At 50.9% G+C, this 27,510-nt stretch overlaps 1 protein-coding gene across 5 annotated transcripts in view; it reads left to right on the forward strand.

Annotated features, from left to right (window-relative positions):
* Window positions 1-5,222: 5,222 nt before the first annotated feature.
* Window positions 5,223-27,510, forward strand: part of KIFC3 (kinesin family member C3) — a 43,059-nt gene continuing 20,771 nt past the window's right edge. For 2 of the 5 annotated variants that reach the window (XM_053211348.1, XM_027075858.2), the window contains exons 1-5: window positions 5,223-5,376; window positions 9,197-9,404; window positions 11,974-12,116; window positions 15,981-16,119; window positions 19,141-19,343. In XM_053211348.1, the coding sequence (XP_053067323.1) occupies window positions 9,239-9,404; window positions 11,974-12,116; window positions 15,981-16,119; window positions 19,141-19,343 (651 nt within the window). In that variant the 5' untranslated portion in view covers window positions 5,223-5,376; window positions 9,197-9,238. Of the gene's footprint in view, window positions 5,377-9,196; window positions 9,405-9,456; window positions 9,786-11,973; window positions 12,117-15,980; window positions 16,120-19,140; window positions 19,344-27,510 lie in introns of those variants that run through there. The other 3 variants (XM_027075863.2, XM_027075862.2, XM_027075865.2) reach the window with 3 other exon arrangements.

Consider the following 27,510-nt stretch of genomic DNA (forward strand, 5'->3'; position numbering starts at 1 on the left):
AGAAAAGGAAAATGATTATTCTTTCCAGTCATTTTTACTGAGCACTGGGCGTGTCCCCAGATACTGGGATCTCAAAGTTGATCGGGACCTGGCTTTATCCTCAGTCTGGGGCATGCAGTTCAGAAAAGAGCAGGACATAGTAGAAACAAATAACTTGGAAAATGCTTATTATATGATTTTAAGTGAGAAAAGGCGAAGCAGAAAATTGCATTCACGCTTTACCTCCCCCTATACCTGAGCTAGTGTTTGTGGATTACTGAACACATGCCAGATGCGGGCACATGTTTACCTCTTACAACGATCCACAGGGTTAGGTATCAGGGCTACTTCCATTGTCACAGGAAGAAACTGAGGCACAGAGGAAGTGATTGAGCCAGGGTTCAAACCCAGGACTACCTGACCCCTAAACCCAGGTTCAACCATTTTCCTACACGTCTCTCCTTAATAGGGAAATAATGTCTGCTCAAGGTCAAATACTGAAAATAAAACCTGGGCCAATAAGATAAGGGTGGTGGGATCTGTTTTTTTTCTTTTTTCTTTTTTTTTTTCCTTTCACTCTTGATTTCTACCACATTTGTGCTGGGAAAAAAAAAATGAAGTTAAAAAAAATGCCAGCCACCTAGAATTTGCAGCAGATGGGTAAAAATGAATGGAGAAGCTGAAAAAAAAGTGGGAACGATGTTAATAATGCATGCCTTGGCTTCGAACAAGGAGCTAGAATGATTTAGGAGCAAGAAGCGAAGCGGGGTCAGGGGTTGGGGGGGTGGCGGGGAACGTTTGGGTGAGGAAGACCAGGCAGCTTCTGGATGGTGGGCAGGCAGGATGCGCAGACTCAGGGAGGAGGGGCAGGGGCAGGGGCAGGGGCAGGGCTGATCTCTCATGGCCATTCTTGCTAAATCTTTTTATTACCTGGTGCATGAGTACATATCTTCTCAGTGTTTGCATTCCTCTCATTTTTTTGACTACAGGAAATGATAACGGAAAAAAAAAACCCTGTTTGCTTATCACCCTGGAGTGCCAGGAGAGGTATCTGCCAAATTTTTTCTCAGGTCAGGAAGAGGTTTCAGTTTTCCCTCACCTGAGAGCCCAAGGAAGCACTGCTGGGTCCAATCTCCCTGGCAAATGCAGAAAGGTAGTCACTGTCTAGACATTCTAGGGCAAGGTGGTTTTATTGAGGGAAGAGTTGCTTGGTTCCCTGCAGAGACTTTTGTAAACAGGAGAACTGTTTCCTCTGTTAATACAGCTTTTAGAAAGAAGGCACCCTTGGGCAGGGATGGGGGAGTGGGCGGTGCACAGAGGGAGCTGGAAGGGAGAGGAGAAAGAAAGGTACCAATTGTTCAAGTGTCTATTGAGCACCTAGTGCCTAGAGCTTAGTGTGTAGCAGATGAGAACGACGGGAACTTATAGACCAGCCAAGGGTTGTCCAAGCCCCCACCCTTTCATGTCCACTGAGGAGCATGGCTTCCTGAAAGCTGGCAGGTGTGAGCCAAGAACCGAGCCCTCCCTTCCCCCCACCCCCACCCCCCAATATGCTCAGAGGTTAAGGTGCCAAGTCCTGCAGCTGGGAGTCAAACTCATGATTGCAGGGCTGGGTTCAGAACCCATGGGATCCTCCATGGGATTCCTCCCCGGCTCTTTCTGCGCTGTCCATAACAAACTCTTTCAGGAGCATTGGAACATGTGGCTTCAAAACAGTGGCTAATTGAGTCAGGACTGCTTAAATATTTGACTCCTAACTCTAGAATGTTGCTCTTCAACTTCAAGAAACTGTTACCCAGAATCGTGCAAGGATATATACTTTTCATAACTGCAGGGTGCTCCTTATTGACCACATTGAAATAATTGTTTAAGGATTTATCTCTTATCTCCTTTTGATAAGAATTATCATTAACTTACACAAGAAGAAAGTCTGTTTGCAAATGCTTTAAAGTACCTGTTCTTTCCCTCTGAATTATATGTAATCTGTTTATGTAGTCAACGAAAATTTACGTGATACCAGGCACTGTAGGGGTTTTCCTTGGATCAAGTCAGGAAAGGGCCCTGCCCTTCCAGAGCAGTGTAGACAAAAGAGGCCATTATAATCCAGTGTAGTGGTGTGGTGGGGGGATGGGCAGTCAGGAGATCTACTGCCTGGGAGGGTCAAAGAGCGTGACCTCTAAGCTTGAAGGACTTGAACAAGCAGGAGTCAGCCAGGTGGGTGGAGGCAGGTGGGAGTCGGTGGAAGGAGAGAGGCCTTCCCCGCAGGGAGAACAGCATTGCAAAGGCCTGGAGGTGATTGAATCTCAAGGTCAATCATTAAAACTGGAAAATCATGTACATCTTAGGTGTGCTTTATTCTAGCTTACTGTGAGAACCAGATCAAACCCAATCCATGTTATTCCCCCTCTTTACTTCCCTCTGGGTGTAGAAGTCTTGGGCTCCTGGCTACGTCTCAGACACAGACCTGAGAGGGAAGGAGTTTCAGGCTCTTTGAACACAGAGATGGTGCTGCCGTCCCCCGGCTGGAGGGCAGGGTGGATACGAATATGGATCTGCTGTATTTTGCCTACTGCGTCTTGTGTGGCCCTTCCTATGTTTCTATATTTCTGCCAGAAGGTGGGCAGGAGGTCAAGGCCGAAGGCTGAACCGAAAAGTCCTCACTCCTGGGTTCAGGACCTCAGCATTGGGATGGCCAGGTTTCTGGCAAATCTCTACCTTCCCTGTGGCCAGGAGAGAGTTAGCAGCCTCCATATCAAGGCATCAGTGAAGTTTCTGGCATAGAAATGACCTTGAAGTCATTGGTATGTAGTTCTTGGTGACATTTTATATTTTAAACTAAATTCCAGCAATCATAAAGCAATTTGCTTTTACATTTCAAGTCAGAGTTTTGTGAGCATTCTAAAAATGTGTCCATCTAATACCTCAATTTTCTTTTTTCTTTGATGCTTTGATCTTAATAAACTCTTGCATCTGATATCTGAAACTCATTACATATCATAGTATTATTTGTGTGTACTATGTATTATACATACACACATACCTATGTGTGTAAGGTACATTTATCCTATGAGCTCTGTCACACACTGGGTTTGTGAATGAACTATTAGAGGCTCAGTTTCCTCTCCTGAAAACTGGGGATATAATGGTGTCCACCTCCTAGGGTGGTCAGGGTTAAATGGGATCTTGTTTATAAAGAGCTTAGCCCAGTGCCTGGCACAGTGTTAGCTTTGGATAAATGGTAGCTATTATGTGCATACAAAAAAAAAAAAAAGAAGACTACTAAAATGTTGGCAGCACTTATCTCCAGGGGGTGGGATTATGGTTACAATGAACATTTATTACTTTTGCAATCAGAGAAAACGAACAATAAATGTTATTATTAATTTAAAAATCTGTCTTTGGCTTTGTCGGAAGGAACCTGCAGTTAATGTTACTGTACCAGCCTGCAAGTAAGACAAGGCCTCCAGTTTCATATGAGGACTTTAAAGACAAACAACCTTGTTCAGTCGAGTAATAGAGACTGTAGCAAAGGGAGATACTTAGGATTCTAGAGAAATGCTGCCCTCATCCAACCCTGCAGTCCCCCTGACCACTCTTGTCTGGAGAGCAGGCAGGGGGTTCAGAGAAGGTAATTCTCAAATTACAGCCTTCTCTCCTATTGGGAGGTTATCTGGGGTTCTTAGTTGGAAATCTGTAACTCTCCAAGGAACCATTCCAGGAGATGACATTTATCTTCTTCTGGGCCTTTACTTGGGTGTCTCAGAAAATAAAACACACATTAGCCCACTTCCAGTAGGGGGATTGTGAGTGTCCTATTCTGGCATCCAGAACAATCTGAGGCCCAGGACCTTGGCTATGTTTCCGGCTGAGATTCTTGACTGCCAGCCCAGTGCCTGGAGCGGCAGGAGATAGAACTCTCCTTGATCTGAATGCCCCACTCCAATCCCTCCTTGCACCTCTTGGGCCATGACCTGAGAAGCAGGAAAGAGCCAAGCTGCCCATCCTTTGCCGATTATCTGCAGAACCATCAGCCTGCACTGGGCTGGTTTCTGAGCTTCTTTCTCCTCCTTCTGCACCCTGGAGGGAGAATACTGCTGCAGACTCTGGAGTAAAATGCCGCCTCTGTTTGGGAGACAAAGAACAGAATAGCTCCTCTGGGTCAGCTGTCTCTCCTTGGCTCGCCGGCTCCCTGGCCTCCCCTGTGCTTCTTCTGAGACATAAGGAGGGACTTCTGGGCTACCCTGGGAGCCGCTGCCTGCTCCTGAGTGGTTGCATTCTGGACGTGTTTTCACTGGAGCTCAAAGGAATATTTTACTTTGAAAAATCTTAAGCACTGGAAGACGTTAATTTGGGGGTGGTGCTGTGGCTGGGGAGGTAACTGGCATGTGTATCCTTACTAGAACTAGTGAGAGCATGTGTGCATAAACAGGAGTGGTAACGTGTGACACGCATGCGTACCCATGCATGCTAACCCGAGTGTGAGAAGTGTGTATGAAAGCGTGGACTCAGGTTTAAAAGGATGTGTATGTTACAGTGTTAGAGAACGTATGTGAGCAGGAAGAAGGAGATATGTGCACTAAGGAGCAAGCAGACCATTTGTGGGAAGGTATGAGTCTGAGCGCCAGACCATAACGTGAGTGGGTGTGTAAAGTGACTAAGAACGTGGAAGTGTACACATGTACCATCTAGAGTGTGTGAGAGCATGTGTGAAAGCGTGTGTGTTAGAATGTCAAGAAACGTGCTCGCGTATGGGAGTTTGTGAAGGGCAGCACGGGAGAAGCCTAAGTGTGAGTAGTAACGAGTGTGTGCGAAAGTTCCGTACGAGGGTTAGCAGATGTGCGCGTGTCGGAGTGGAAGTTTACCTGCAAAAGCACGTATGTAGGACTAGCGTGGGGACGTGTGTGAGAACTGAATGTGTGCGTGTGTGCGGACTAGAGCATGTGTGAAGGCATGTGTGAGGGAGGTGTGTACTGGCTGACGAGAGCCCATACACGAAAGCACAAGCACGTATGACGCTCCGTGTGCACCAGTGGGTGTGCGCGCACGTGTGCACTAATGTGTGCCGGGGGTGGGGGACCCCGGGGCCGGGCGGGAACATCCGGGCGGAGCTGAGAGGCAGCCGCCGAGTGGGCGGCCGCGCGTGTGAATGTGAGCACGCGCGGGAGAATGAGCGGGAGCGCGCGCGCGCGCGCCGCCGACCCCCGCCTGGGAAAGAGCCGGTTGCCTTGGGAACGCGCCGCGGCCCGAGTTAATCATTTCCTGTGGAAAGTGTGCGGGAGGGGCGGGAGCGGGGCGGGCCGGGGAGGCGGCGGCGTGGAGCTGTCTCCCGCCGGCGGGCCGGGTCGGGCCGAGCCCCGGGCTCTGCGGCGACGCCGGGATCCTGCCTCCGCCAGGCCGGTGAGTCGGGGACCCTGGCGGGCGGGGGGCGGGCTGGGCTCTCGGGGTCCGCCGGGTCCGCTATTCCGGGCGCCGCGTCCGGGCCCGCCTTGCCCGCAGGACCCCCTCCCCTGCCCGGACCCGCTGCGGGGCGCGGGGAAGGCCGGGTGCCGGAGAACCAGCCCTGCGCAGTCGCCAGCCGCCCCCCCCGCGCCGTCCAGCCGGAGCCGAGGACCTTGCCCACAGCACGGCCTGGGGAAGCACGGCCCTTGGGGTCCGAGCAGCCTCGGGACCCCCCCCCCCCCCGCCGCCCTTCCAATCTCTTTGGCCCAGGAGAGCCGGAACCTACCGCGGGAACCGCGTGTCCCGTCCGCGCACCCCCCTCCCTTTACAGAGATCCTCCTGTACCCGCAAGGATTTCTTGAAGGCTACAATTTCCAGCCCTCCCACCATGTACGTTCCCTGGGCAGTTCGCTTTCCCCCTGGAAGGGCAGGGGGAGGGCAGCCAGCCTGAGGTTGGCAGGAGGGCCTGGGCCAGTGCCCTCCTGGGCAGTAGGGAATTGAGCCACTGACAGCAGCAGCCTAGGGGATCCCAGTAGGGAGAGCAAGCCAGAAGCCACCTCCTTCAACCCCCTGTTGTGAGTTAGAGCAGAACTCTGGCGCAGTGAAGGGCCTGGTCCTGGAAGATTTTAAAGAGGAAGCTGTATTTAAATTCTCAAGTACTCCCCCAGTCCCCAACGTATCTGTCTCAAGGTTGTGGGTCAGCTGTCCCTGACCTCTCACCTTCCCCAGCCCTGAGGCTGAGTGAGCACCTCTCCTTGCCCAGGCACACTCCCCATGTCCTTGATAAAGTAGCTGTCTCCTTGGCCAGAGAGAGTCATTTGCAAGGAATGCAGCCTCAGAATGGGGCTGTATTTGCAGTGACTGGACTTTAGGGACATAGGGTGATGAGTTCTGCTGTCCTTATGGAGCTGAGGTTTTGAAGTCTGTGTTGTCCTGGAAAACCCAGGACCTGTGACTGTGTGCAGGGGAGGGCCCAGCCTCTGTCCAACCTTCCTGACCTTTTCCCCCAGAGAGACTAAGCCCTCCCCAGCAGCAGTATCTGGGCAGTTGTCAAATCTGTCCCTCAATCATTGCAATGTCTCTGGTCTGGGGGCAGCGGGGGCTGCACTCTACTACCAAATCTTTTCCTCTCTCCAAGCCAGCCCCCCTGCATTCACTCATCCCTGGAGAGAGGGAGATCACTGAAAAATAAAGATTTTCAGTTCCTTGTATATGCCAGTATTGTTCTGAACACTTTATATATGCTTTGTCTAATTCTCATACCAACCCTATAAGGTGGAATTCTCCCCATTTTCAGATGGACATAGTAAGACATGGAGAGGCAAAGTAATTCTCCCAAGGTCACACATCTACCAAGTGGCCAAGCTGGGTCTGAACCAGTTTTTGGTCATAGCCACTCCACTACTTGTCCCCATTACCCCACCCCGTGAGTCCTAAGTTGGTAGAAGCCCCAGCCTTGGGCTTATTTGAGTCCTGGATACTTTTGACCTTCCCACCCTTCTGGCTGCTAAATTCAGCTGCTTTTTCCTCTTTAGGATCTTGCACACACCCTTCCTCTTTCTTCCTGATATCTTCCTGGCTGCTCCTCTGACTTCCCTTCCAGAAAGCCACAGCAATATTGTCTCCTCCTGTCCCCACCCCTCAGACTTAGAGGATCTCCTTAAAAGTCTTCTCCCTCACCCGTGGAATCGACCTTCAATGCCCATCTCACCTATCCGGTGGCTTTGGCATGTAGGTGGAGCCTCTCTCCCTCCTTGCCCGTTGCAGCTGGTCCTCAGCGTTGGTGGTGTGCCCAGCTCCATGCCAAGCAATCTGGAGCAAAGGACATCTGGCTGTTCCCCCTGGTTCCTTCCACTCCACACTGGTCCACATCCATTTTCCTCAGTGGGATCCGGTGCACATATTTGAATTAGTGTCTGCCCTGTCCTGTGGACCATAGTCCAGTAACACTGTACCCAAGAGCTTCCTCCAAGTTGTCTTCCTCAGTCCAGGAGCCTGGCATTCTTCCAGAGCTCAGCTCTGTGACCTTCGGCCACCAGATCTTCTGCCACCCAGCCCTGAACTCTTCTTTGTCTCTCCCGGTTGTTCCTGGCTCTGTTGACCCAGCATGCTCCGATCTCTCCTATTCTAAATACCACATTCTCTGAATTCAGCCTGTCCTCCTCATCCTAGCCAAACTTCCCCAAAGAGAAGGAAGTGGCGGCTTCCTTTAGCCCCGCCCACCTCTTGGGCCTTCCCAGGTCTGCCCTCTGCCCTGCTCCACTGATATGCTCCCTTCAAGAGCCCCAGCCGCTTTCTTCCAGTTTGAGCTCTCTGTGGCGTCACTCACTGGGAACTGACCATCCTCTCCTTCCCACTCACCATCCAGTCACGTCTGAGGACTCTGCACCTGCCTGGTGCTGTTGTCACCTCTGACCTTCCTTCTCCAGCTTTCCTTACCACCCAGAGTGAGCTCTGGTTACCTCTAGTATCACCTTTAGTGATTGTATCCTCACCTGTGGCATTGGGACGCCCAGTAGACTCTCACCTCCGAGTCTCCTTGTTTTTTTCCAAGATGCAGCCCGAGCTTCTGTCTGCATTTATTTCAGGGCATTCACCCATCAAGCCACTGCCCGGAGCTTAGTGTGGGTGTTGCTGCAGCTCCAGGCTGGGTGGTATGGGGCTGCACAGATGATCATTCTGTGGGCCCCACCCTGGGGAGCCATCCAGGGTCAGGGGAGTGGACACCGATCAACCAGATAATCTTTACTGTCTGGTAGAAAGCAGTCTGTGGCCCAAGTGGCACCATTAGGAAGTCCCCAGGTGCCTGAAACTCCCATTTTAAAACCAAAAGCAAATTCCACATCACCTCCCTGAGCTGACTTGACTTCTTCTGTTAACGGCATCACTGTCTGAGTCTGGGGATGTAGCTTGGTACTTTAAATGCCCTCACAGCTGCTTTGCCACACGATAGGTGCTCCATAAAGACTCGTGTAGTGAATGCTTAAAAGTCTGTCCTGTCTATTGCTCAGTTCATGAGGGACTTCTGGGGCTTTCTATCCAGACCAGTGCTCCCCACCCCCTGCCCCCCATTCTCCCATACCACCTGGTGCTTCCCTGCATTCCTGTTCTGATTGTGAAGGTTTGTTGAGGTGCTTACCACCCTCCTGACAGGGAGCTTTGAGGCCCCATCTCTCCAGATCAAAGAGGACCCCTGGTAGGTGTCTGACACACAGCAGACACCAGATAAATAATTATTAAATGAAGAAGGAATGAATCTTTGCCTCTTACTGCCTGCCAGGTTGTAGCCACAGAGTGAAGGCTAGTTGAATACATGAATGAGTGGACTGTAAAAGAATTTGATATATATAAGCTTAGCTTGTCACTGGCCACAGTCAGGCCTGGTCTGATTACGTTTATGGAGATGCTGTTGATTTTTGCTTCCTCCCTGTGGGGCTGTGACCTGGTGCGGAGGCTGCCAGGCTTCCCGTGGAGGGGCTGAGATGTGAGGTCTCCACAGTGTGCCGCAGACACACCTGACGGGCTCCTCACCCACTTCTGAGCCTCCTACTTGGAAAAAAAACCACCCCGAAATGGTGCCGTGTTCTATTTTGTCCCACAAGCCCCGGGGATCTTTGGGGTGGGAGGGCGGGAGGGGTCGGGGGTGGAATTGCAGTCGGGGCTGCCCTTCTGGGTAACAGGTGACCCTGTTGCGGATGGCGGGCTCCGATCTGCCCCCCCCCCCCCCCCGGGGTGCCGGCCAGCCCGCTTAGTCTCGCCTCCCCTGTTCTGTCCGCAGGCTGCCCGGCGCCCCGACGACGAGGCCGCTGAGCCCCGGGCCATGGTCCCGTCTCGCCGGCCGTGGAACCTGGGAGCCACGCCCTCGCTGCGCGGCCTGTGGAGAGTGGGCCGGGCCCGGGAGCCCGAGCCCGGGATGGCTCGCCCCGCCCCCGCCAGCCCGGCCGCCCGCCCTTTCCCACACACCGGCCCGGGGAGGTTGAGAACTGGTGAGTCCGCATTTTTAAAATGCCTCTTTATTTCCCTTCCTTCCTCCAGATAGCAGCGATGAGGCCGGGCTTTCTCGCAAGTTCCTAGGCTCAGTCAGAGCTGTCAGGTAATTACAGGGTGCCCGGCAGCCCGCGGGCCGGCGCGGAGTCGGAGTCGGGGCGTCAATCTCGCCGGCGCTCCTGCCCCGCGCCCGCCTGTAAAGAGAGGTCCAGGACGCCGAGTTAAACTTCAACGCGGTTGCTGGAGTCGGGGGACAACGCCGCCCAAACCACGCGATCTCCGGCCAGCCGGGTCGGGGCGCTGCGCGGGCGGCCCGTCCTTGGTCCTTGGCCGAGCGCTTGCGGTCTCGCTCCGGTTTCTGCCCGCAGCTGGTAAACAAGGTAGGTGAAGTGGCAGCCCGGTGCCCGGCGCGGCACTGACACCTGATCGCGGCCGGCCCGCCCGCGGGGGACGTGAGGAGCGGACCGAAGCCGCGCCGGAGCGTGGCCCCGCGGAGTTTGGGTGCCATGCGCTGGGTTTCAGGTGCCATCTGGGGCGGATCCTGTGGGGGCCCCGACAGCAAGTGGGCAGTGAAGGAGTTTGAGTCTGGACCCCTGCTGCCCCTTGGGGGAGTGTCCTTCTTTCTGGGTCATGTCCCCTGGTGCCTCACACACCAATAAGTGAGCAGCACCTCTGATTTCCAATGCGGACTGGATCATCGGGTCTGGCGCACTGCCCCATGACTGTCTCCTGAGCTGAGCTGGGGCAAGTCATCCTGGAAGTGTGGAGGGACAGAGGGGTCTTCAGTCAAGATGTCTTCAGAGGCTTGCTGTCTGTTGTTCTGACCCCCAGAGGAAGGGCGTTAGATTACCAGCCTGTCTGAACTAGCAAATTCTCTCTGGGCCATCAGATCCAAACCCTCTGATGTACAGAAGGGGAAACTGAGGCCCAGAGAGGGCACACAGCAAACTCCTGTTCAGTTCCCTCTCTCCCACCACATTTGTGCCACTGATGGCAGCCAGAGTGATACTCTCCAGAGTTTCTCTGTAGGGGACGGTGAGGCTGGGGATGGCCCGGGGGGGGGGGGGTCTCTGGAAAAAGCTTGGGCTCTTGGGTCAGATAGCCTCAATTGTCTGGAAGGGGATGAAGATGTACTCCACAAGGTTGTCCTAAGGATTACAAATATAATATGAATGAGTTTTGCTTTTCTGGTTAAAAAAAAAAGAAAAAAAGAAAAGAGCAAAAAGAAAACAAGAAGCAAAAGACGAAAACAGGTTCCTTAGAACACTAAAAAAAACCCTTGAAAAATCAAGAACACAGAAAACCCCAGAAAAAGTATAAAAAAGAAAATAAAAATTACCTACAAGATCGTAGTGAACATTTTATATAGTTCCTTCCAATCTTGTGTATGTGCGCATGCATGCATATAAATGAGTATTATGAAGATACAGACTTAGCCACTTTGAAAATTTAAGACAAAGGTCAAATGAAATCCTGTGTGTGAAATGCTAAGCAGAGTGCCTGCTACTGAGTAGGGTTCTAGCCAGCTTGGTTCCCCCCCTTCCCTGCCCTCCCCAGCCCCTCTGTCTCCACCCCCACTCTTATCACTACCTTCAGAGGGATAGTCAAACAGAGGGTGGTGGGTCAGCACATGGGACTGGAATACTGGGTCAGCGTGACCCTGGGCATGTTATTAACCCTTCTCAGTTGTGGTCCTGACGGCCTGCATTTGTGGCCACTTTCTGTGTACCTGGCACAGAGTGAGCGTTTTACATGTGTCATTCCGTTTAACCCTCGCCACGGGACTATGAGCTTGGTTCCTTATCCCCATATTCTTGACAAAGAAACTGAGGATCGGGAAGGGCATTAAGGTCTTGGAAGCGCTTGGCCCAGGATATCATTACCCCCCCGGCGTGGTGGCTCTGCAGCTTGCCCCTGTGAGGTGCACCCACTTTCCCATCCCATCCCACCTCACGAGCTGTGGTGGGGGGTTGAGGTGGGGTGCATGGGATACCCATACCCCACTCAGCTCTTTCCCCCATCCAGTGAGGGAGGCAGTGTGTCAGAGGCTCAAGGGGATGTGCTTTAGCTGGTCCCGAAGATGCTTTTGGAGGCTGCAGGGACCAGGCCACCCGGTGTGGGGTTGGTCTTTATGAAGGCAGGGGAGAAATTGCCACCTAGAGGCAGCCTTGGTAATAAAACCACAGCCCTGGGGTGCACCTCCTGTGAAGGTTGGCACAGCCAGGTTGGTGTCAGCTTCCCTTTGCTGCTCTCTGTAGAGGGTGTTCATGAACGAGCGCCAGCCCCAAAATCCACTGTGGAGGGCGGGGAGCACCCCCCCTGCCCCGGAGGCCTTGGGTGCCTTCCTAAGGAGAAGCTTGGGGTGGCTTTTGGGAAGAAAGGAGCACAGCCCCTGCCTGGTGCCAGGCCTTCCCTCTGAGTAGGTCAGGCGTGTGAGGGCGTGTGAGTCCCTGCTGGCCGCGCCTGGGCCGGCCCGGAGTGTGGGGAAGCAGAACTCAGCCAGGGCCCTGGCCAGCGGTCTTCAGCCAGGGGCCTAGCATCTTACCCATACTCTCTGTCCCGGAACAGGGCGTGGAAAAGATACCCCAGTCAGCGGTGACGAGGACTCCAGTGCCCGAAGCGCAGCTCGCCCGGCCCTAGCTCAGTGCCGGGCTCTCAGTGTGGACTGGGCCGGCCCTGGGAGCCCCCACAGGCTCTACCTGACCGTGCAGGTAAGCACTGGGGCCTTCGGGAAGGTGAGGGCCCAAGCCAGGCTGATGTGTCTTCGCCCTCTGAGCTCCCAGCAGCAGGGTCCCCAGCAGGCTCTCTGGGGAAGCGAGCACTGAGAGAGCCGGGGACCTGCCTTGGTAAGCTTCTCACAGCACGCAGAGCCCGGATGGAGCAGTTTGCTTTACTGGGTTATCTCAGGGAAAATCGCAGAGCAGATGACAGAAAGCTTTCAGCCACACCCTGGCTAAGGCGTTAAAGTGAGAACTGCGGGGCCTTCGCTGAGGAGCTCTTAGGAAAACAGGCAGGTTTTGGGGTAGCCGTTAATTCCTACTCAGCATGTTTGTCCGTGGGGCAATACTTGTATTTCCTATTTAACGTGAGGATCCAAAGCCAGACAGAGGACTTTGCCAAAACTTGGATTCTTTTCTCTCGCAGTTATCACCAACTGACTTTCAAAAGACAAATTTTATATATATTTGTATATTTGGTTGTAGAGATCATACATAATGATAGTAATAATAGCTGCTATTTATGGAACACTGGTTTTGAACCAGGCACCGGTGCCATGTATTATATAGCTCACATTAGTACTCATGGTCCTCGTAACAGTCTCAAGACACAGCTACTGTTTTATTGGAGGTGTATGGATGAAGTAATGGAGGCCCAGAGAGGTTATGTAACTTGCTACTGGTCCCACAGCAAGCGGGGATCTGAATAGCTAAGCATGACGTGCTCGATAATGTATGGTATAAAAGAATTCACACAGGGATATAACATCTTGAAGCTGAATGTTTTTTCCAGTCCTGCATCTTTTGAGAAATCCGCTATTAAGAGTTTGGTGTTTATGTATCTTTCCTATATAATCACTTAATTATGTTTATACAATTTTATTATTTATTTTTACAAATTATTTTGTGACTAGCTCTTTCCCTTGACAGGAAATCTGGTGATTTCTTCATGCATGTCAGTATACAGAGAACTACCCCATTCTTTTGAACTGCTTCATAATATTCTACTTCAGGGTTTACCATAGGTTATCTAACTGGTGCTCTGTATTATTTCTGGGTGCAATGAGCTACTTAAATATCGATGCATTCTCACAACTGTGGCTTTGAATAATTTAAGGATGGCACAGGCACTGCACTTTTTAAAAGAATACAGATATTTATGAAGTGCCTCTTCTGTGCCAGGTTCTGCGCTAGGTGCTGGCCCATAACCTAGCGGAGAAATAGACCTGACAGCCTGGCAGCCTGGCAGCCTGACAGCCTGCCACAAAATAATCAAGTGATCACAAGTGTATGAATGCAAACTGGACAAGGACCATTGACACAGTGATGGAGGATGAATGACCAGAGTCACTTGGGCGGGTTGCAAAGCTCCCTGCCCAAGAAAGATTGCACACAAGAGGGCTCACTTTGAAGGGACATGGGCACATGGGGGGCAGGAGGGAGGGGAAACCCAGGTGCCCTTTGAGGGCATATCCTCCCTCATGCAGATGAAAGTCCTGGTCCTGGGTGGCGTGTGGCCCCAAGTCCTCATCTGAATGTGGCCCAAAGCTTGATGTGGCTTCAGGAGCAGTCTTGGGCTTCAAGGCTTTTCTTGGCCCTTCTTGTGTGGTTCATCTGCAAACCGAACCAAACAGTCCTTCTTTTATGTTAAGGTCTGCAAGAAAAGCAGGTCTGGTGTGGGAACAGTTAAAGAAACTGGAGAAGCCATTTGTTTTTCCTCTGAGTTGAGCCATTGGTAGTTAAATCAGGAGGTGGTCAGAAACCGGCTGCCTTGAGTTGGGCGGTGGCTCTGTTCTTGAATTTTGATTATGGGGTGTTGAGTTGTGGTTGTTGCTGAGTCCTGGGGTCAGCAGATCTGCTGAGAATCTGTGAGGAGCTCCTGTAAGCAACCAGTTTCCATGTTGGTGTCCTTCTGGGCCCCCATGAAGCTCCATTGTGTTTATAGTTTGCTTCGAGGACAGAGATGTGGGGCTGAAGGAGGGACCCGGGCACTGTGGGGTGAGCAGGTAGGCTTAGTGAACCTCCCCCCTGCCCCAGCCTCTCAAGTAGTTAAAACCTGAGATGCTCCCTCTGAAGGTGCTGCAGAAACCCCCAACCCCCCTGGCGTCCCGGCTGCCCTTCCTGTGGCTTGGCCACCAGGCCAGAAATAGCGTGACCTTTGCTCTGGTCGGCAATTGGAAACTTCCAGCTGCTGCCATTGCCGCCACCGCTGACAAGCCTGCTCGTGATGGTGTGGCAGTTGGTCAAAGGGTGGGGACAAAATAAAGTCGGGGGGGGGGATTTTCCTACATATGAGAGACTGTGCTCGCCACCCTCCCTTCTCAAGTAGAAGGTGAGGTCGAGAGAGAGGGAGTCAGAGACGGTGAACGAGGCTGCTGATGTTGCTCTTTTCCTCTTTTCCATTCTGTTTATTGGATTCGGGGTTACAAAAGTTAAAAAAAAAAAAAAAAGGAAGAGTGCAGAAAAAGTACAATGCTAGTGGCTACCTGATATCGAGCCCTTTCTGTGTGCCAGAGGCTTTGAGTACTTTGCACAGTTCCTGCAGTTCCCCTTCACACCAGTGGCATCAGGGGGCTAGTACTGTTTCTCTTGTAGGAATGGGGAAAATGAAGCTTCAGAGAAGGTAAGTAACTTGCCCAGAGCCACACAGCTCACCTGAGGCGCAGCCATGTTTCACACCCAGCTCTTGCCGACTCTGGACTCAGAACGTTCTTTTAGACAGAACGTTTGTCTTTTGTTTCCAATACAGTGGGCACAAAGACACCAAAAACGTGTCTGTAGGGGCACCCGGCTGGCTCTCAGTCGCATGAGCGTGCAATTCTTGATCTTGGAGTTGTGAGTTCGAGCTCCCTGTTGGGTGTAGATGACTTAAATAAATAAAACTCAAAAAAAAAAAAAAAATGTGTCTGTAATGCCCCTTCCCAGATAATTTCTATTGACATTAAAAAAACAAAACAGGACACTGTAGATGCTTATAAGGCTAAAAATAGGTTCAAAGTGAAATGTAAGGACTCTTTGCCCTTTTCCCCCACATTCTCTTAGTTTCTTTTTACTCCCCCAAAAGTTTAAATGATGCACGTTTCTCCTCCTAGTTGCTGCGTCACCTGAACTGCCAGAGACAACCATTGTTTATACAGTTCCCCAGATTTTTTTCAAGGCCTGTTTTATTTCTCTTATCCTCAAATGGGATTGCACTTTGCATGCGGTTCTGCGGCTTGCTTTGGATGTCTTTCTGTGTGAGCTGCAGGTGATCGTCTCCAGATGACTCTTTCTGCCCCTCCCTTCTCTCTCTCCCTGCCTGTCCACCTGTCTGTTCCTCCTTCTTGGCCTCGGTTTCTCCTTGACCAGGAGATGGGGGGCATGGGCTTCCCCTGCTTGTGCAGACTTGTGTGCCCCCCTCTTGGCAGTCTCGAGCTGGGGGCAGCTGACATCGTGGGGGGTGTTGACCTGAGATTGCCGTGTGCCTGGTGGGGCTGGACAGCCCTGCGAATGGTGGGGCTGTGGGCCCGCAGCAAGTAGGCTGCTGCACTGGTGACTCCCGCCCCACAGAGCCTGCAGGGACAGCCCAGTGAGCTTCACCTGAGAACTTCTAAGTGCCCCAGAACCTTCTTTGCCGGTGCAGATAGCTGGCTGCCGAATGGGGGCCAAGAGAATGCACTGCCACTGTCCTGTCGTGGCATCTGGGCACATTTCCTTCCAGACCCCGGGCCTCACTGTCCTCACCCACTCACACAGCGAGGGCTGGGTCCCTGTGCCCGGGATGCTCCCAGCTCTAGGAGCACACCATCCGCAGGCTCAAGGGGGTCCCCTCCCGCCTGTAGTCCCCTTCACATGAGGATTCTGGTTGTGTCTTGGCAGCAAGCCCTGCTGGACAAGGGGTGCGAGAACAAGAGTCAGGGGACGAAAGAAGAGAAGCTCCTGAAGAGGCAGGCGCCGGGCCCCAGGCGGGACCGGGAGGCCCAGGAAGCTGGTGGCGCCATGAATGTAGAGAAAACAGGTAAAGGAGGTCTGCCCGCCAACCTGGAATAGCCCTCGCTAAAGCTGGCACTGGCAGGGAGGCTGCTGTGGCATTTGGACTGTCCTCACACCCTGTCCTCCTCACCTGGAGGTGGCCCAGCCAATTCCTGGCCACCTTGATGTGGAACTCAGAGACCCCGGCCTGCCCATCCCACTCCAGGGATACCCTCCTCCCACTGCCCGCAGGGCCCCACCAGTGATAAGAGGCTTTGGCCCGTGTGGGCTGGGGTTGAGTTTCCCTGCTTTTTGTCTTTTCCCCAGTGCTTGTCAAAAGCAGGCCAAGGGTGGCAGCCTCAAAGACGCCACGGCCTGTGGAGAGAAGCCTGACCCCATCCCCTTTATCTGTGGATGCATCAGGGACCCAGAGGCTCTAGGACAGGGCTTTGCTCTGCTCCCTCAAGGCCAGGGTTGAGGAGCCGGTGGCTCCATTCTTCTCTGACCAGGATGACTGGTTCTGGAAGATTCTATGGACCCCCTTTGTGGGGCTACTCCAGCTCAGGGAAACCTGAGCTCAGTAATTGGGGAAAAAGCATCCTCAGGAGCCCAAAAGGAAGGCCAAGACTGTGTGGAGAAAAAGCAGCTGGTCTTTCCCCTGTTCTCTTCCTCCCGTCACCAGGGGTCGATCTGTGTTTCTGAACTTGCTGTTGGTGGAAGGAGCCACTTCCTTCTCTGGGGTTGTCCCAGAGCTGCAGTCGCCTGTCTGGCATTCAGGGACAGGTGATGGGGTCTGGCTGAGGTGTGGGCAGACAGGACTTGGGAAGGGGTGAGCTGTCCAGCCAGTCAGATCGGCTCTCCCAGTTCGTGGAGAAGAGAGAGACCAGTTTCTGTCAAGGGGGTGGACTAAGCCTTGTCAGTGGGGCTGGGGCCAGACTTCCGTCTTCCTGAGCGCACTGAGCACACTGAGCAGGCAGGGTCTCTGAGGCATGCTCTCTTTTAAAACTTGCACTGACATCCGACCCACTGAGAGGCATGTGGCCTTCTCAGGGCCAAGTCCCATTCACTCCCTGGCCCCCAAGTGCCTCTTTGACCTCACCTCTCCCTCCCTCCTCTGGCCTTCCCTTAGCTTCTTCAAGGTCTTTTCTCCCCTAGCAAGTGCTCTCTAGGCCCTGTTTCAGCTCCCCTGGCTGTGCCCCTCTGCTGGGGTCAGGATGAACCCCCGTGTGGGCTCCAAGGGCATCTCAGAACCTTCCGAGTGTCCTGGACGAGAAGGACTATTCTGTGTCTTGTTCCAGCCCTGTGGTCTGTGGGATGACGCTCACTCACTTCTATGCATCCTTCATGGATCCCAGGCTCCTTTCCCAAGGTTGCCTCACTGGGACCATTGTCCCCACTTCACAAAGGAAGACCCCAAGCCCCCCCTCCCCACACCCCCATCTCCCAGGTAGCAGAGTGAGCTCTCAGGACCTAGAGCCCTGGTGTGTTCCCCACCACACCATGGCAGTCTGCAAAGGGCTGAGGGCCACGCTGGTCACATGCTGCTCATGGCAGCCCCGTGTGCGGGCCTGGAAGCATCCACCTGACCTCACTCTCTCTAGAACAGATAGCAGAAGCTTGGCCAACTGTGTATGATATGCATGCTGTGTCACATGCAGGCCACACTGCCAGGGCCACTAGCCAACCGGTAACTGAGCCTGCTCCAGCTCTCCAGAGGATCTCGAGTTGAAGCTATTCCAAGGGATTGTGAGGAAGGGAAAAGCCAGCCCGTGTGTGCTTTACTTGCCCTCTTGAGAGTGGGGCCCGAGATCCCTCAGGGTCTACCCTCCTGGGAGCAGGGCTGTGACATCCCACCCAGCCCGGAAACTCTATTGTGGCTTCTCTGAAGTCTCAGTGAGCGCACTTGCTGCCTCCCGGTGGGTTGAAGCTGCCAGCAGGGTGCGTGACTTCAGGTGCAGAGTCTGGGGGCCCTCCAGTCCTGCCCCATAGGGCTCTGGCTCCTGGGATGTAGCGTGGGGGAGCCCCGAAGCCTGGCTGCCCTCAGACTGGAGGCTTGGAGACAGCAGGTGCCACTTGTCACACCTTGGACCCTTCTTTCTGCCTCCTGGGGCTTTGGTTGGGTCCCAGTTCAGGCTGCCCAAGGGGAGAGGCAGATCTCCTGCCTTCAGAGCCTCTCCTCTACCCCACTCCTGCACACCCCCTGCTCCCCACCTGCAGAAACCATGAACGTTCTTGGTATCCTCCAGGCAAGCTATGACAGGCATCCCAAGCCCTATTGTCACATCGTAGCCCTTGATTCTGTCTTTGTCCTTCCGTCAGTCTGTCTGTTTCTCTCCTGCTCCTGGTGACAGGACAGTGGAAGGCCGTGGGAGGAGGAGGATTCAGGCTGAGGTACCACCCTCTCCTGCTGGTATTTATCACTTTGTCGTGCCTGTGCAGTCCCTGTGCTCAGCGCAGGTGTCGGCCCCAGAGCGGGCCTGGCTGTGTTCCTGCTCACATGCTGTGTCTGTCTCTGTGCGTCCTGGTCTGGCTGCCCCTTGCACACGCACACCCTCCCCTTGCCCCTTCTCTGTGTGCAGGTGACCACTCCCTGCAGAGGTCAGGGCACAGGCTGGGGAGCTTCTGCCTCTCTTCTGTACTCTAGAGGGGGTTTGGGGTTTAAAGAAATCACGTTTTCCCCCAAGAATAGTGTTTTCTGGGGAGAGAACCCCGGACTCTTAATCAGCTGTTGCCAGAAGGCATGTCTTTCTCAGCTGCGATTCCTTGCCGCCTGGCCACAGGGAGGGTATCACCCATCAGACCTCGGACACATACTTTGAAGGGAGTCTAGGGCGAACGTCTCTTGCCTCAGTCCTTATCCAGGCAATTCTGTCTCCCAGAAGCTGCCCGCTGAAGCGGCTTCCTCCAGGGCCTGCCCCGGCCACGCCGCTGCCGCCCCCAGCCCTCGCCCCGCTGGCTTGCATCCCCTCCCCATCCCTGACGGTCTGCCGTGCCGTGACGGGCCCCTCTCCTCATCCAGGGTGGGTCCTCTGCTGTCCTTTCTGATCGGCCACTACTTTGCTCATAGGTGGGCGGCTCTTTGGCAGCGGGAGGTGCTCGAGCCTGGCAGGGCCGCCAGGTGCAGCCCCCATGGTGCATAGGATGGTGGAGGCCATGTCCCAGCTGCAGGAGGAGAAAGCCCGGCTACAGGAGGAGCTGGCAGCCCTACAGGAGAGGCTGGCCCTCCGAGACAGTGACCAGCAAGCCACATCCACCCAGCTGCAGAATCAGGTACCTGGGGAGGATGGGATGGGCAGAGGCCACTCCCCCCCGTGGAGCAGATCAGAGGACACTGCGTGGGCCGCCCGGAACCAACCCACCGGGCAGCCGACGTGATGGACAGATAGGGTCTCCTCTCTCGGCTCAGGAATGCATGAGGGGGCAAGGTGGCAAGAGTCAGAGGCCTGGGTCTCCCATCCTGCTCATCCTTGTGCCCCATTCCTCGTGGTTCCGGGGGGCCAGGACATGCCTCTCCAGGAGTGACAGGCTGTGTGTGTAGATGTGAGGGAAGCAGGGAGGTACGGGGTCGCTCCCAGCCCTCAGGCCGGTGCCGAGTCCACCCCATCTTATTCGGTGCCTTGGACTGGGAAGTCCAAGTGGACAAAAGTCACTGCAGTGGTGACCCCAGGGAAAACTGGTAGGAAAGGAGAGGCTGGTGTGAGTGCCTGTGGGAGGAGAAGCATTCAGACTCTGGAAGCCAGGGAGGGCCTCAGGTTTATGCTGGCGAGTGCTGTCTCCTTCCTCGGCTGGTCAGGACATTCGGGACCTCGGCTGCATGCCCTGTGGGACTGACCGTGGGCCCTCCTTCCCCACCTGCACATGGACCCCGAGGCCCCTTTCCAGAGGTTCAGCTCCCCACACCCATGGCCAGTGTCTGTCTTTTGTGTCTGTCTGAACTTTCCCACTTCCCCAAGGTCCCCCCACCCTCTCTCTACATCATCTCTGCCTTGGATCTGTGCCCTGAGCTGTGGGCCCAGGACTCTCTGTTGACGGGCCCGCCTTCGGCTGGAGCCAAGTTCTTACTCTGTGGTTACCCACCATGTGGACCTTTTGCTTGGGGAGACATCACAGAATACTGTGACTTGTTCTCAGTTCCAGGGAGCAGCAGATTCTTTTTATGCATTTTTAATTTTTATTTTTTAAAGAGGGAGGGAGAAAGAGGGAGCAGGGGAGGGGCAGAGAGAGAGTGAGAGAGAATCCCGAGTAGGCTGTATGCTGTCAGCGTGGAGCCTGATGCAGGGCTCGATCTCATGAACCGTGAGATCATGACCTGAGTTGAAATCAAGAGTCAGATGCCTAACCCACTGAGCCACCCAGGCGCCCCTATGCATTTTTTAATGTAGGATTTTTCCCCCAGCTTACGGATGTATCCTCTTCTCTGGAACTATCTGTTCTGACCACTTGTTCCTTGCTGGGTTAGGTGGGCCTCCTTGGGGCATCCCTAGTGCCCTGTGTCTCCTTCATACACTGACCCCGTTGTTTGCTGCCTCTGGGCCTGTCTGCCTCACTCTCAGGGGCTCTTCTAGGCAGGGTGATACACTAGCTTTGTGTCACTGTTGCTTCCTTCGGTGCCCGCCTGCCTCTCTCCCTCAGCTGTTTGCTGAGTGCGCGGTGTGCCCTGGGCACCAGGCTAACCACTGGGGATGTCCAGGTGGGCAGGTGTGCTCTGGCCTGTGGAGGCTATGGTCTAAGGGAGGACAGACATTTGTTACATGTACCCATGTGAAGTTAGAAGAGCGACAAGGGCTCTGCAGGTGGGCACACACACAGGGCATGAGGGCTTGTACCAGAGGCCTTTGTGAGGGACATCAGGGCCAGGCGGGGAGGTCAGGGACAGCCTCCTTGAGAAAGTGGTGCTGGAGCCAAGGTCTGGCACAAAGCAGAGGAAGGGGGTTCTGAGCTAAGGGAATAGTCTGTGCAAAGGGACTGTGGCAGGAGGAGCAAGATATAGGGGCAGAACCAAAGCTTGGGTAGCCCTGTGGGACTGGGGGCTCGTCCAGGGCCCACCCCACAGGGCACGCCTGGCCCGTGGCAAGAGCTTATCCGCAGCTCTTCCTTCCTTGACCTTCTCCAAGATAGACTGTCCAGGCAGTTAATTTTTGAAATAAGTTTTTTTTTTTTTTGAAGAGGTTTACTGAAATATAACTCACATACCATACAATTCACCCCTTTAAGGTGCACAATTTAAATATATTAAGTATATTGAGATGGTGATACCACCATCACCATCATCCAATGTCAGAACATTTTCATCACCCTAAAAAAGCCTAGTCACCCTCCTTTCCCCCTCCCCCCACAACCCCTGGCAACCGCAGATCTGCTTTCTGTTTGTGTGGACTTGCCTTTCCTGAACATTTCATGTAAATGAAATCATAACCATGTGTGGCTTTTTGTGACTTTAAATGAATTAAAAAAAACACATTTTTTCCCTTTCATTAGCAAAGTCGGCTTACTTTTTAGAGGGGAAGTTGAAGGTGAAGGATCTTGGCCTTTTTGTGGTCCTTGTGCCCCCAGGTCTGCAGGTATCCCCAGCCCCTGTCCTCTCCTATCCCCAGCCCCTCTGGATGATTGAGAGAATTCAGAATGGTTCTCCGTCTTTGCTCAGGCTTTATCCTTGAACTTCTGACTGCCAGCTCTTTTCTGAAAACTTCAGGGGGTGCACCTGAAATTCCAGGTCCCTGAGCTACTCTTCGGAAGGTCTGACTCTGTGGAGCTATGTTCAACCACATGGGCCGGGAGCCAGGTTCAAATCCTGACTTTGGACACTACTCAGTTTCAGCTGTGGGACCTTGGGCTGGTTAATTACCACTCTGCACCTCAGTTTCCTCATCTGTCAAGTGGACATAAAAGCACTTGATGAGATGATCCAGTATTGTGGTTGTTGCTGCCAGCACCGCCATCTTTACTGGGAAGAGTTTTGGATTTGGAACCACACAAACAGGGTTCTAGTCCTGGCTGTGCCACTCGCTAGCTGTGCGGCGGTAGGAAGTGACTTCCTCTCTGAGCCTTCGTTTACCATTCTCTAAACTGGGACTAATCAATGTTGCTTCATGGTTATTGGACAGATCAATTGTGAGACTGGACAGAAAAATGGGTGATAAACTGTAAAGTGCTATTGCCTCGTGAGGTATCACTTCTGTGTGCTCTGGTCTTCTGTCTGCCTCACTGTGGTTTGATACAGATTGACCTTCCTCCTCCTCTAAGAAGAAAAGCCCATCAGTGGGGGACACTCTGCCTCACTGCCATGGTGCCTTATTCCCAACCTTTTCCAGACTTGCCTTCTGGGTGTGGCTCTTCCTGAAAGGCAGGGTAGCCTAGTAGTTGAGTTTGAGGGCCCTGTAGTGGGGGTGGTCACTCAGACCCAAGTTTAATCCTAGGTCCACCACTTAGTGGTCAGGTGACCTTGAGCAAGCTGCTTAACTAAGGCTTTCACCTCACCCCACCCCACTCTGAACCATGTCAGAGTTCTTGGTCAGACTTGAAAACACTTTAAACCAAGTCCTTGGCAACCTCCAAATTATCCTTGGTGACCCTGATATCCCTGTGGCCATAATCTTGGGACCAAAAGGGCATATAAAAAAGCCACCTTAACTAAGGCTTAATCTCTTGGAATCTCAATTTCTCTTCCTGTAAAGTGGTGATGATAATAGTGTCTACCTCACAGAATTGGGGATTCGAAGTGATGATCTCAGGAAGTCCTGTACCATGCTGGCAAACTGACTCAGGAAATGGGGCTGCCATTATCACTGTTGGAACCTGGGCTTGTGGGGGTGGTGGGAGTCTTTTGAGGCTTATGCACTGATAAGTGTCAGATGGCGATAGCTGTATTTACCAGGAGCCCACCGTGCTCCTTGTGGGGAGCACGCGGGCCCAGGTCCTCGGTGCTCAGGAGGACCCAAGCCACAGAGGCCACTGGTCTTGGTCTGGCAACAGGAGAGAGACCGTGGCTGGTCTGGATGACCCTCCCTGATGTTGGCAACTATAGCCCCGGGCCACATGCTATAGCTCCCCTCCCCTTTTGTGGATGTGCCTGGAGCAGTGGCCTCCACACTCCCAAGGCCCTGCCAGTGCTACACGTTCCCAGACTGGCCACACCCCCCCACCTTAATGCCCCTGAACCTCCAGATAGAAGCTTAAAAAACTGCTCAGAGACCACAGGCTGGTAGACTAGATCGAGCCTTCAAGTGTGTCTGATTTGTTTGCTTTTTTTTCTTTTTAACCATTAAAAAATTGTGGTAGAATACGCACAACAGAAAATTTATCACTTTAACCATTTATTTATTTATTTATTTAATTTTATTTTTTAAATTTACGTCCAAATTAGTTAGCATATAGTGCAACAATGACTTTAGGAGCAGATTCCTTAATGCTCCTTACCCATTTAGCCCATCCCCCATCCCACACCCCCTCCAGTAACCCTCTGTTTGTTCTCCACATTTAAGAGTCTCTTATGTTTTGTCCCCCTCCCTGTTTTTATATTATATTTGCTTCCCTTCACTTGTGTTCATCTGTTCTGTGTATTAAAGTCCTCATGAGTGAAGTCATATGATATTTGTCTTTCTCTGACTAATTTCAATTAACATAATACCTTCTAGTTCCATCCATGTAGTTGCAAATGGCAAGATTTCATTCTTTTTGATTGCCTATGGACATTTGGGCTCTTTACATATTTTGGCTATTGTTGACAGTGCTGATATAAACATTGGGGTGCATGTGTCCCTTTGGAAAAGCATACCTGTATCCCTTGGATAAATATCTAGTAGTGCAATTGCTGGGTCATAGGGTAGTTCTATTTTTAATTTTTTGAGGAACCTCCATACTGTTTTCCAGAGTGGCTGCACCAAGTTGCCTTCCCACCAACAATGCAAAAGACATCCTCTTTCTCTGCATCCTTGCCAACATCTGTTGTTGCCTGAGTTGTTAATGTTAGCCATTCTGACATACGTGAGGTGGTATCTCATTGTGGTTTTCATTTGTATTTCCCTGATGATGAGTGATGTTGAGCATTTTTTCATACGTCAGTTGGCCATCTGGATGTCTGCTTTGGAGAAGTGTCTATTCATGTCTTTTGCCCATTTCTTCACTGGATTATTTGTTTTTTGGGTGTTGAGTTTGATAAGTTATAGATTTTGGATACTAACCCTTTATCTGATATGTCGTTTGCAAATATCTTCTCCCATTCTGTCAGTTGCCTTTTAGTTTTGCTGATTGTTTCCTTCACTGTCCGGAAGCTTTTTATTTTGATGAGGTCCCAGTAGTTCATTTTTGCTTTTGTTTCTCTTGCCTCCGGAGATGTGTTGAGTAAGAAGTTGCTGCAGCCAAGATCAAAGAGGTTTTTGCCTGCTTTCTCCTCGAAGATTTTGAAGGCTTCCTGTCTTACATCTAGGTGTCTCATCCATTTTGAGTTTATTTTTGTGTATGGTGTAAGAAAGTGGCCCAGGTTTATTTTTTTGCATGTCGTTGTCCCGTTTTCCCAGCACCACTTGCTGAAGAGACTGTCTTTATTGCATTGGATATTCTCTCCTGCTTTGTCAAAGATTAGTTGGCCATGCATTTCTGGGTCCATTTCTGGGTTCTCTATTCTGTTCCATTGATCTGAGTGTCTGTTCTTGTGCCAGTACCATACTGTCTTGATGATTACAGCTTTGTAGTATAGCTTGAAGTCCGGGATGGTGATGCCTCCTGTTTTGGTTTTCTTTTTCAAGATTGCTTTGGCTATTCGGGGTCTTTTCTGGTTCCATACAAATTTTAGAATTGTTTGTTCTAGCTCTGTGAGGAATGCTGGTGTCATTTTGATAGGGATTGCATTGAATATGTAGATTGCTTTGGGTAGTATCGACATTTAACAATATTTGTTCTTCCTATCCAGAAGCAGGGAATCTTTTTCCATTTTTTTGTGTCTTCTTCAGTTTCTTTCATAAGCTCCCTATAGTTTTCAGTGTGTAGATTTTTCACCTCTTTGGTTAGATTTATTCCTAGGTATTTTATGGGTTTTGGTTCAATTGTAAATGGGATTGATTCCTTGATTACTCTTTCTGTTGCTTCATTATTGGTGTGTAGGAATGCAACCGATTTCTGTGCATTGATTTTATATCCTGCAACTTTGCTGAATTCATGAATCAATTCTAGAAGTTTTTTGGTGGAATCTTTTGGGTTTTCCACAAAGAGTATCATGTCATCTGTGAAGAGTGAAAGTTTGACTTCCTCCTGGTCAATTTGGATGCCTTTTATGTCTTTGTGTTGTTTGATTGCAGAGGCTAAGACTTCCAGTACTATGTTGAATAACAGTGGCGAGAGTGGACATCCCTGTCTTCTTCCTGACCTTAGGGGGAAAGCTCTCAGTTTTTCCCCATTGAGGAGGATATTAGCATTGGGTTTTTCATATATGGCTTTTACTATCTCGAAGTATCATCCTTCTTTCCCTACTTTCTTGAGGGTTTATATCAAGAAAGGATGCTGTATTTTGTCAAATGCTTTCTCTGCATCAGTTGAGAGGATCATGTGGTTCTTGTCCTTTCTTTTTTTGATGTGATAAATCATGTTGATTGTTTTGCAGATAGTGAACCAGCCCTGCATCCCAGGTATAAATCCCACTTGGTCGGTCATTGTGAATAATTTTTTTAATGTATTGTTGGATCCGGTTTGTTAACATCTTCTTGAGGATTTTTGTATCCATGTTCATCAGGGAAATTGGTCTATAGTTCTTCTTTTTAGTGGGGTCTCTGTCTGGTTTTAGAATCAAAGTAATGCTGGCTTCATAGAAAGATTTGGAAGTTTTCCTTCCATTTCTATTTTTTGGAACAGTTTCAAGAGAATAGGTGTTAACTCTTCCTTAAATGGTAGAATTCCTCTGGAAAGCCATCTGACGCTGAACTCTTGCTTTTTGGGAGACTGTTGATTACTATTCGATTTCTTTACTGGTTATGGGTCTGTTCAAATTTTCTATTTCTTTCTGTTTCAGTTTTGGTAGTGTATATGTTTCTAGGAATTTGTCCATTTCTTCCAGACTGCCCATTTTATTGGCGTATAACTGTTCATAATATTCTCTTATTATTGTTTTTATTTCTGCTGTGTTGGTTGTGATCTCTCTTCTTTCATTCTTGATTTTATTTATTTGGGTCCTTTCCTTTTTCTTTTTGATCAAACTGGCTAGTGGTTTATCAATTTTGTTAATTCTTTCAAAGACCCAGTTTCTGGTTTCATTGATTTGTTCTACTATTTGTTTGGTTTTTGGTTTTGATAGTATTAATTTCTGCTCTAATCTTTATTATTTCCTGTCTTCTGCTGGTTTAGGGTTTTATTTGCTGTTCTTTTTCCACTTCTTTAAGGCGTAAGGTTAGGTTGTGTACCTGAGATGTTTCTTCCTTCTTTAGGAATGCCTGGATTGCTATATACTTTCCTCTTATGACTGCCTTTCCTGCGTCCCAGAGGTTTTGGGTTGTGGTATAATCATTTTCATTGGCTTCCATGAACTTGTTAATTTCCTCTTTAACTTCTTGGTTAGCCCATTCATTCTTTAATAGGATGTTCTTTAGTCTCCCAAGTATTTGTTACCTTTCCAAATTTTTTCTTGTGGTTGATTTCGAGTTTCATAGCGCTGTGGTCTGAAAATATCTCGATCTTTTTGTACTTGTTGAGGGCTGTCTTGTTTCCTAGTATGTGGTCTATTCTGGAGAATGTTCCATGGGCACTGGAGAAGAATGTATATTCTGCTGCTTTAGGGTGAAATGGTCTGAATATATCTGTTAAGTCCATCTGGTCCAGTGTGTCATTCAAAGCCATTGTTTCCTTGTTGATTTTTTGATTAGATGATCTGTCCATTACTGTGAGTGGGGTGTTGAAGTCCCCTACTATTATGGTGTTACTATCAATGAGTTTCTTTATGTTTGTGATTAATTGATTTATATATTTAGGCTATCCCACATTTGGAACATAAATGTTTACAATTGTTAGGTCGTCTTGGTGGATAGACCCCTTGCTTATGATATAATGCCCTTATGCATCTCTTGGTACAGTCTTTATTTTAAAGTCTAGATTGCCTGATATAAGTATGGCTACTCTGGCTTTCTTTTGGTGACCATTAGCATGATAGATGGTTCTCCACCCCCTTACTTTCAATCTGAAGGTGTCTTTAGGTCTAAAGTGGGTCTCTTGTAAACAGCATATAGATGGATCTTGTTTTCTTATCCATTCTGTTACCCTATGTCTTTTGATTGGAGCATTTAGTCCATTGATGTTTAGAGTGAGTACTGGAAGATATGAATTTATTGTCATTATGTTGCTTGTAGAGTTGGGAGTTTCTGGTGGTGTTCTCTGGTCCTTTCTAGTCTTTGTTGCTTTTGGTCTTTAATTATTTGTTGTTGTTTTTTTTCATCTTTTCTCTCCTCAGAGAGTCCCC

The sequence above is a fragment of the Acinonyx jubatus genome, chromosome E2 (genome assembly GCF_027475565.1).
Source record: "Acinonyx jubatus isolate Ajub_Pintada_27869175 chromosome E2, VMU_Ajub_asm_v1.0, whole genome shotgun sequence".
Lineage (NCBI taxonomy): Eukaryota > Metazoa > Chordata > Mammalia > Carnivora > Felidae > Acinonyx > Acinonyx jubatus.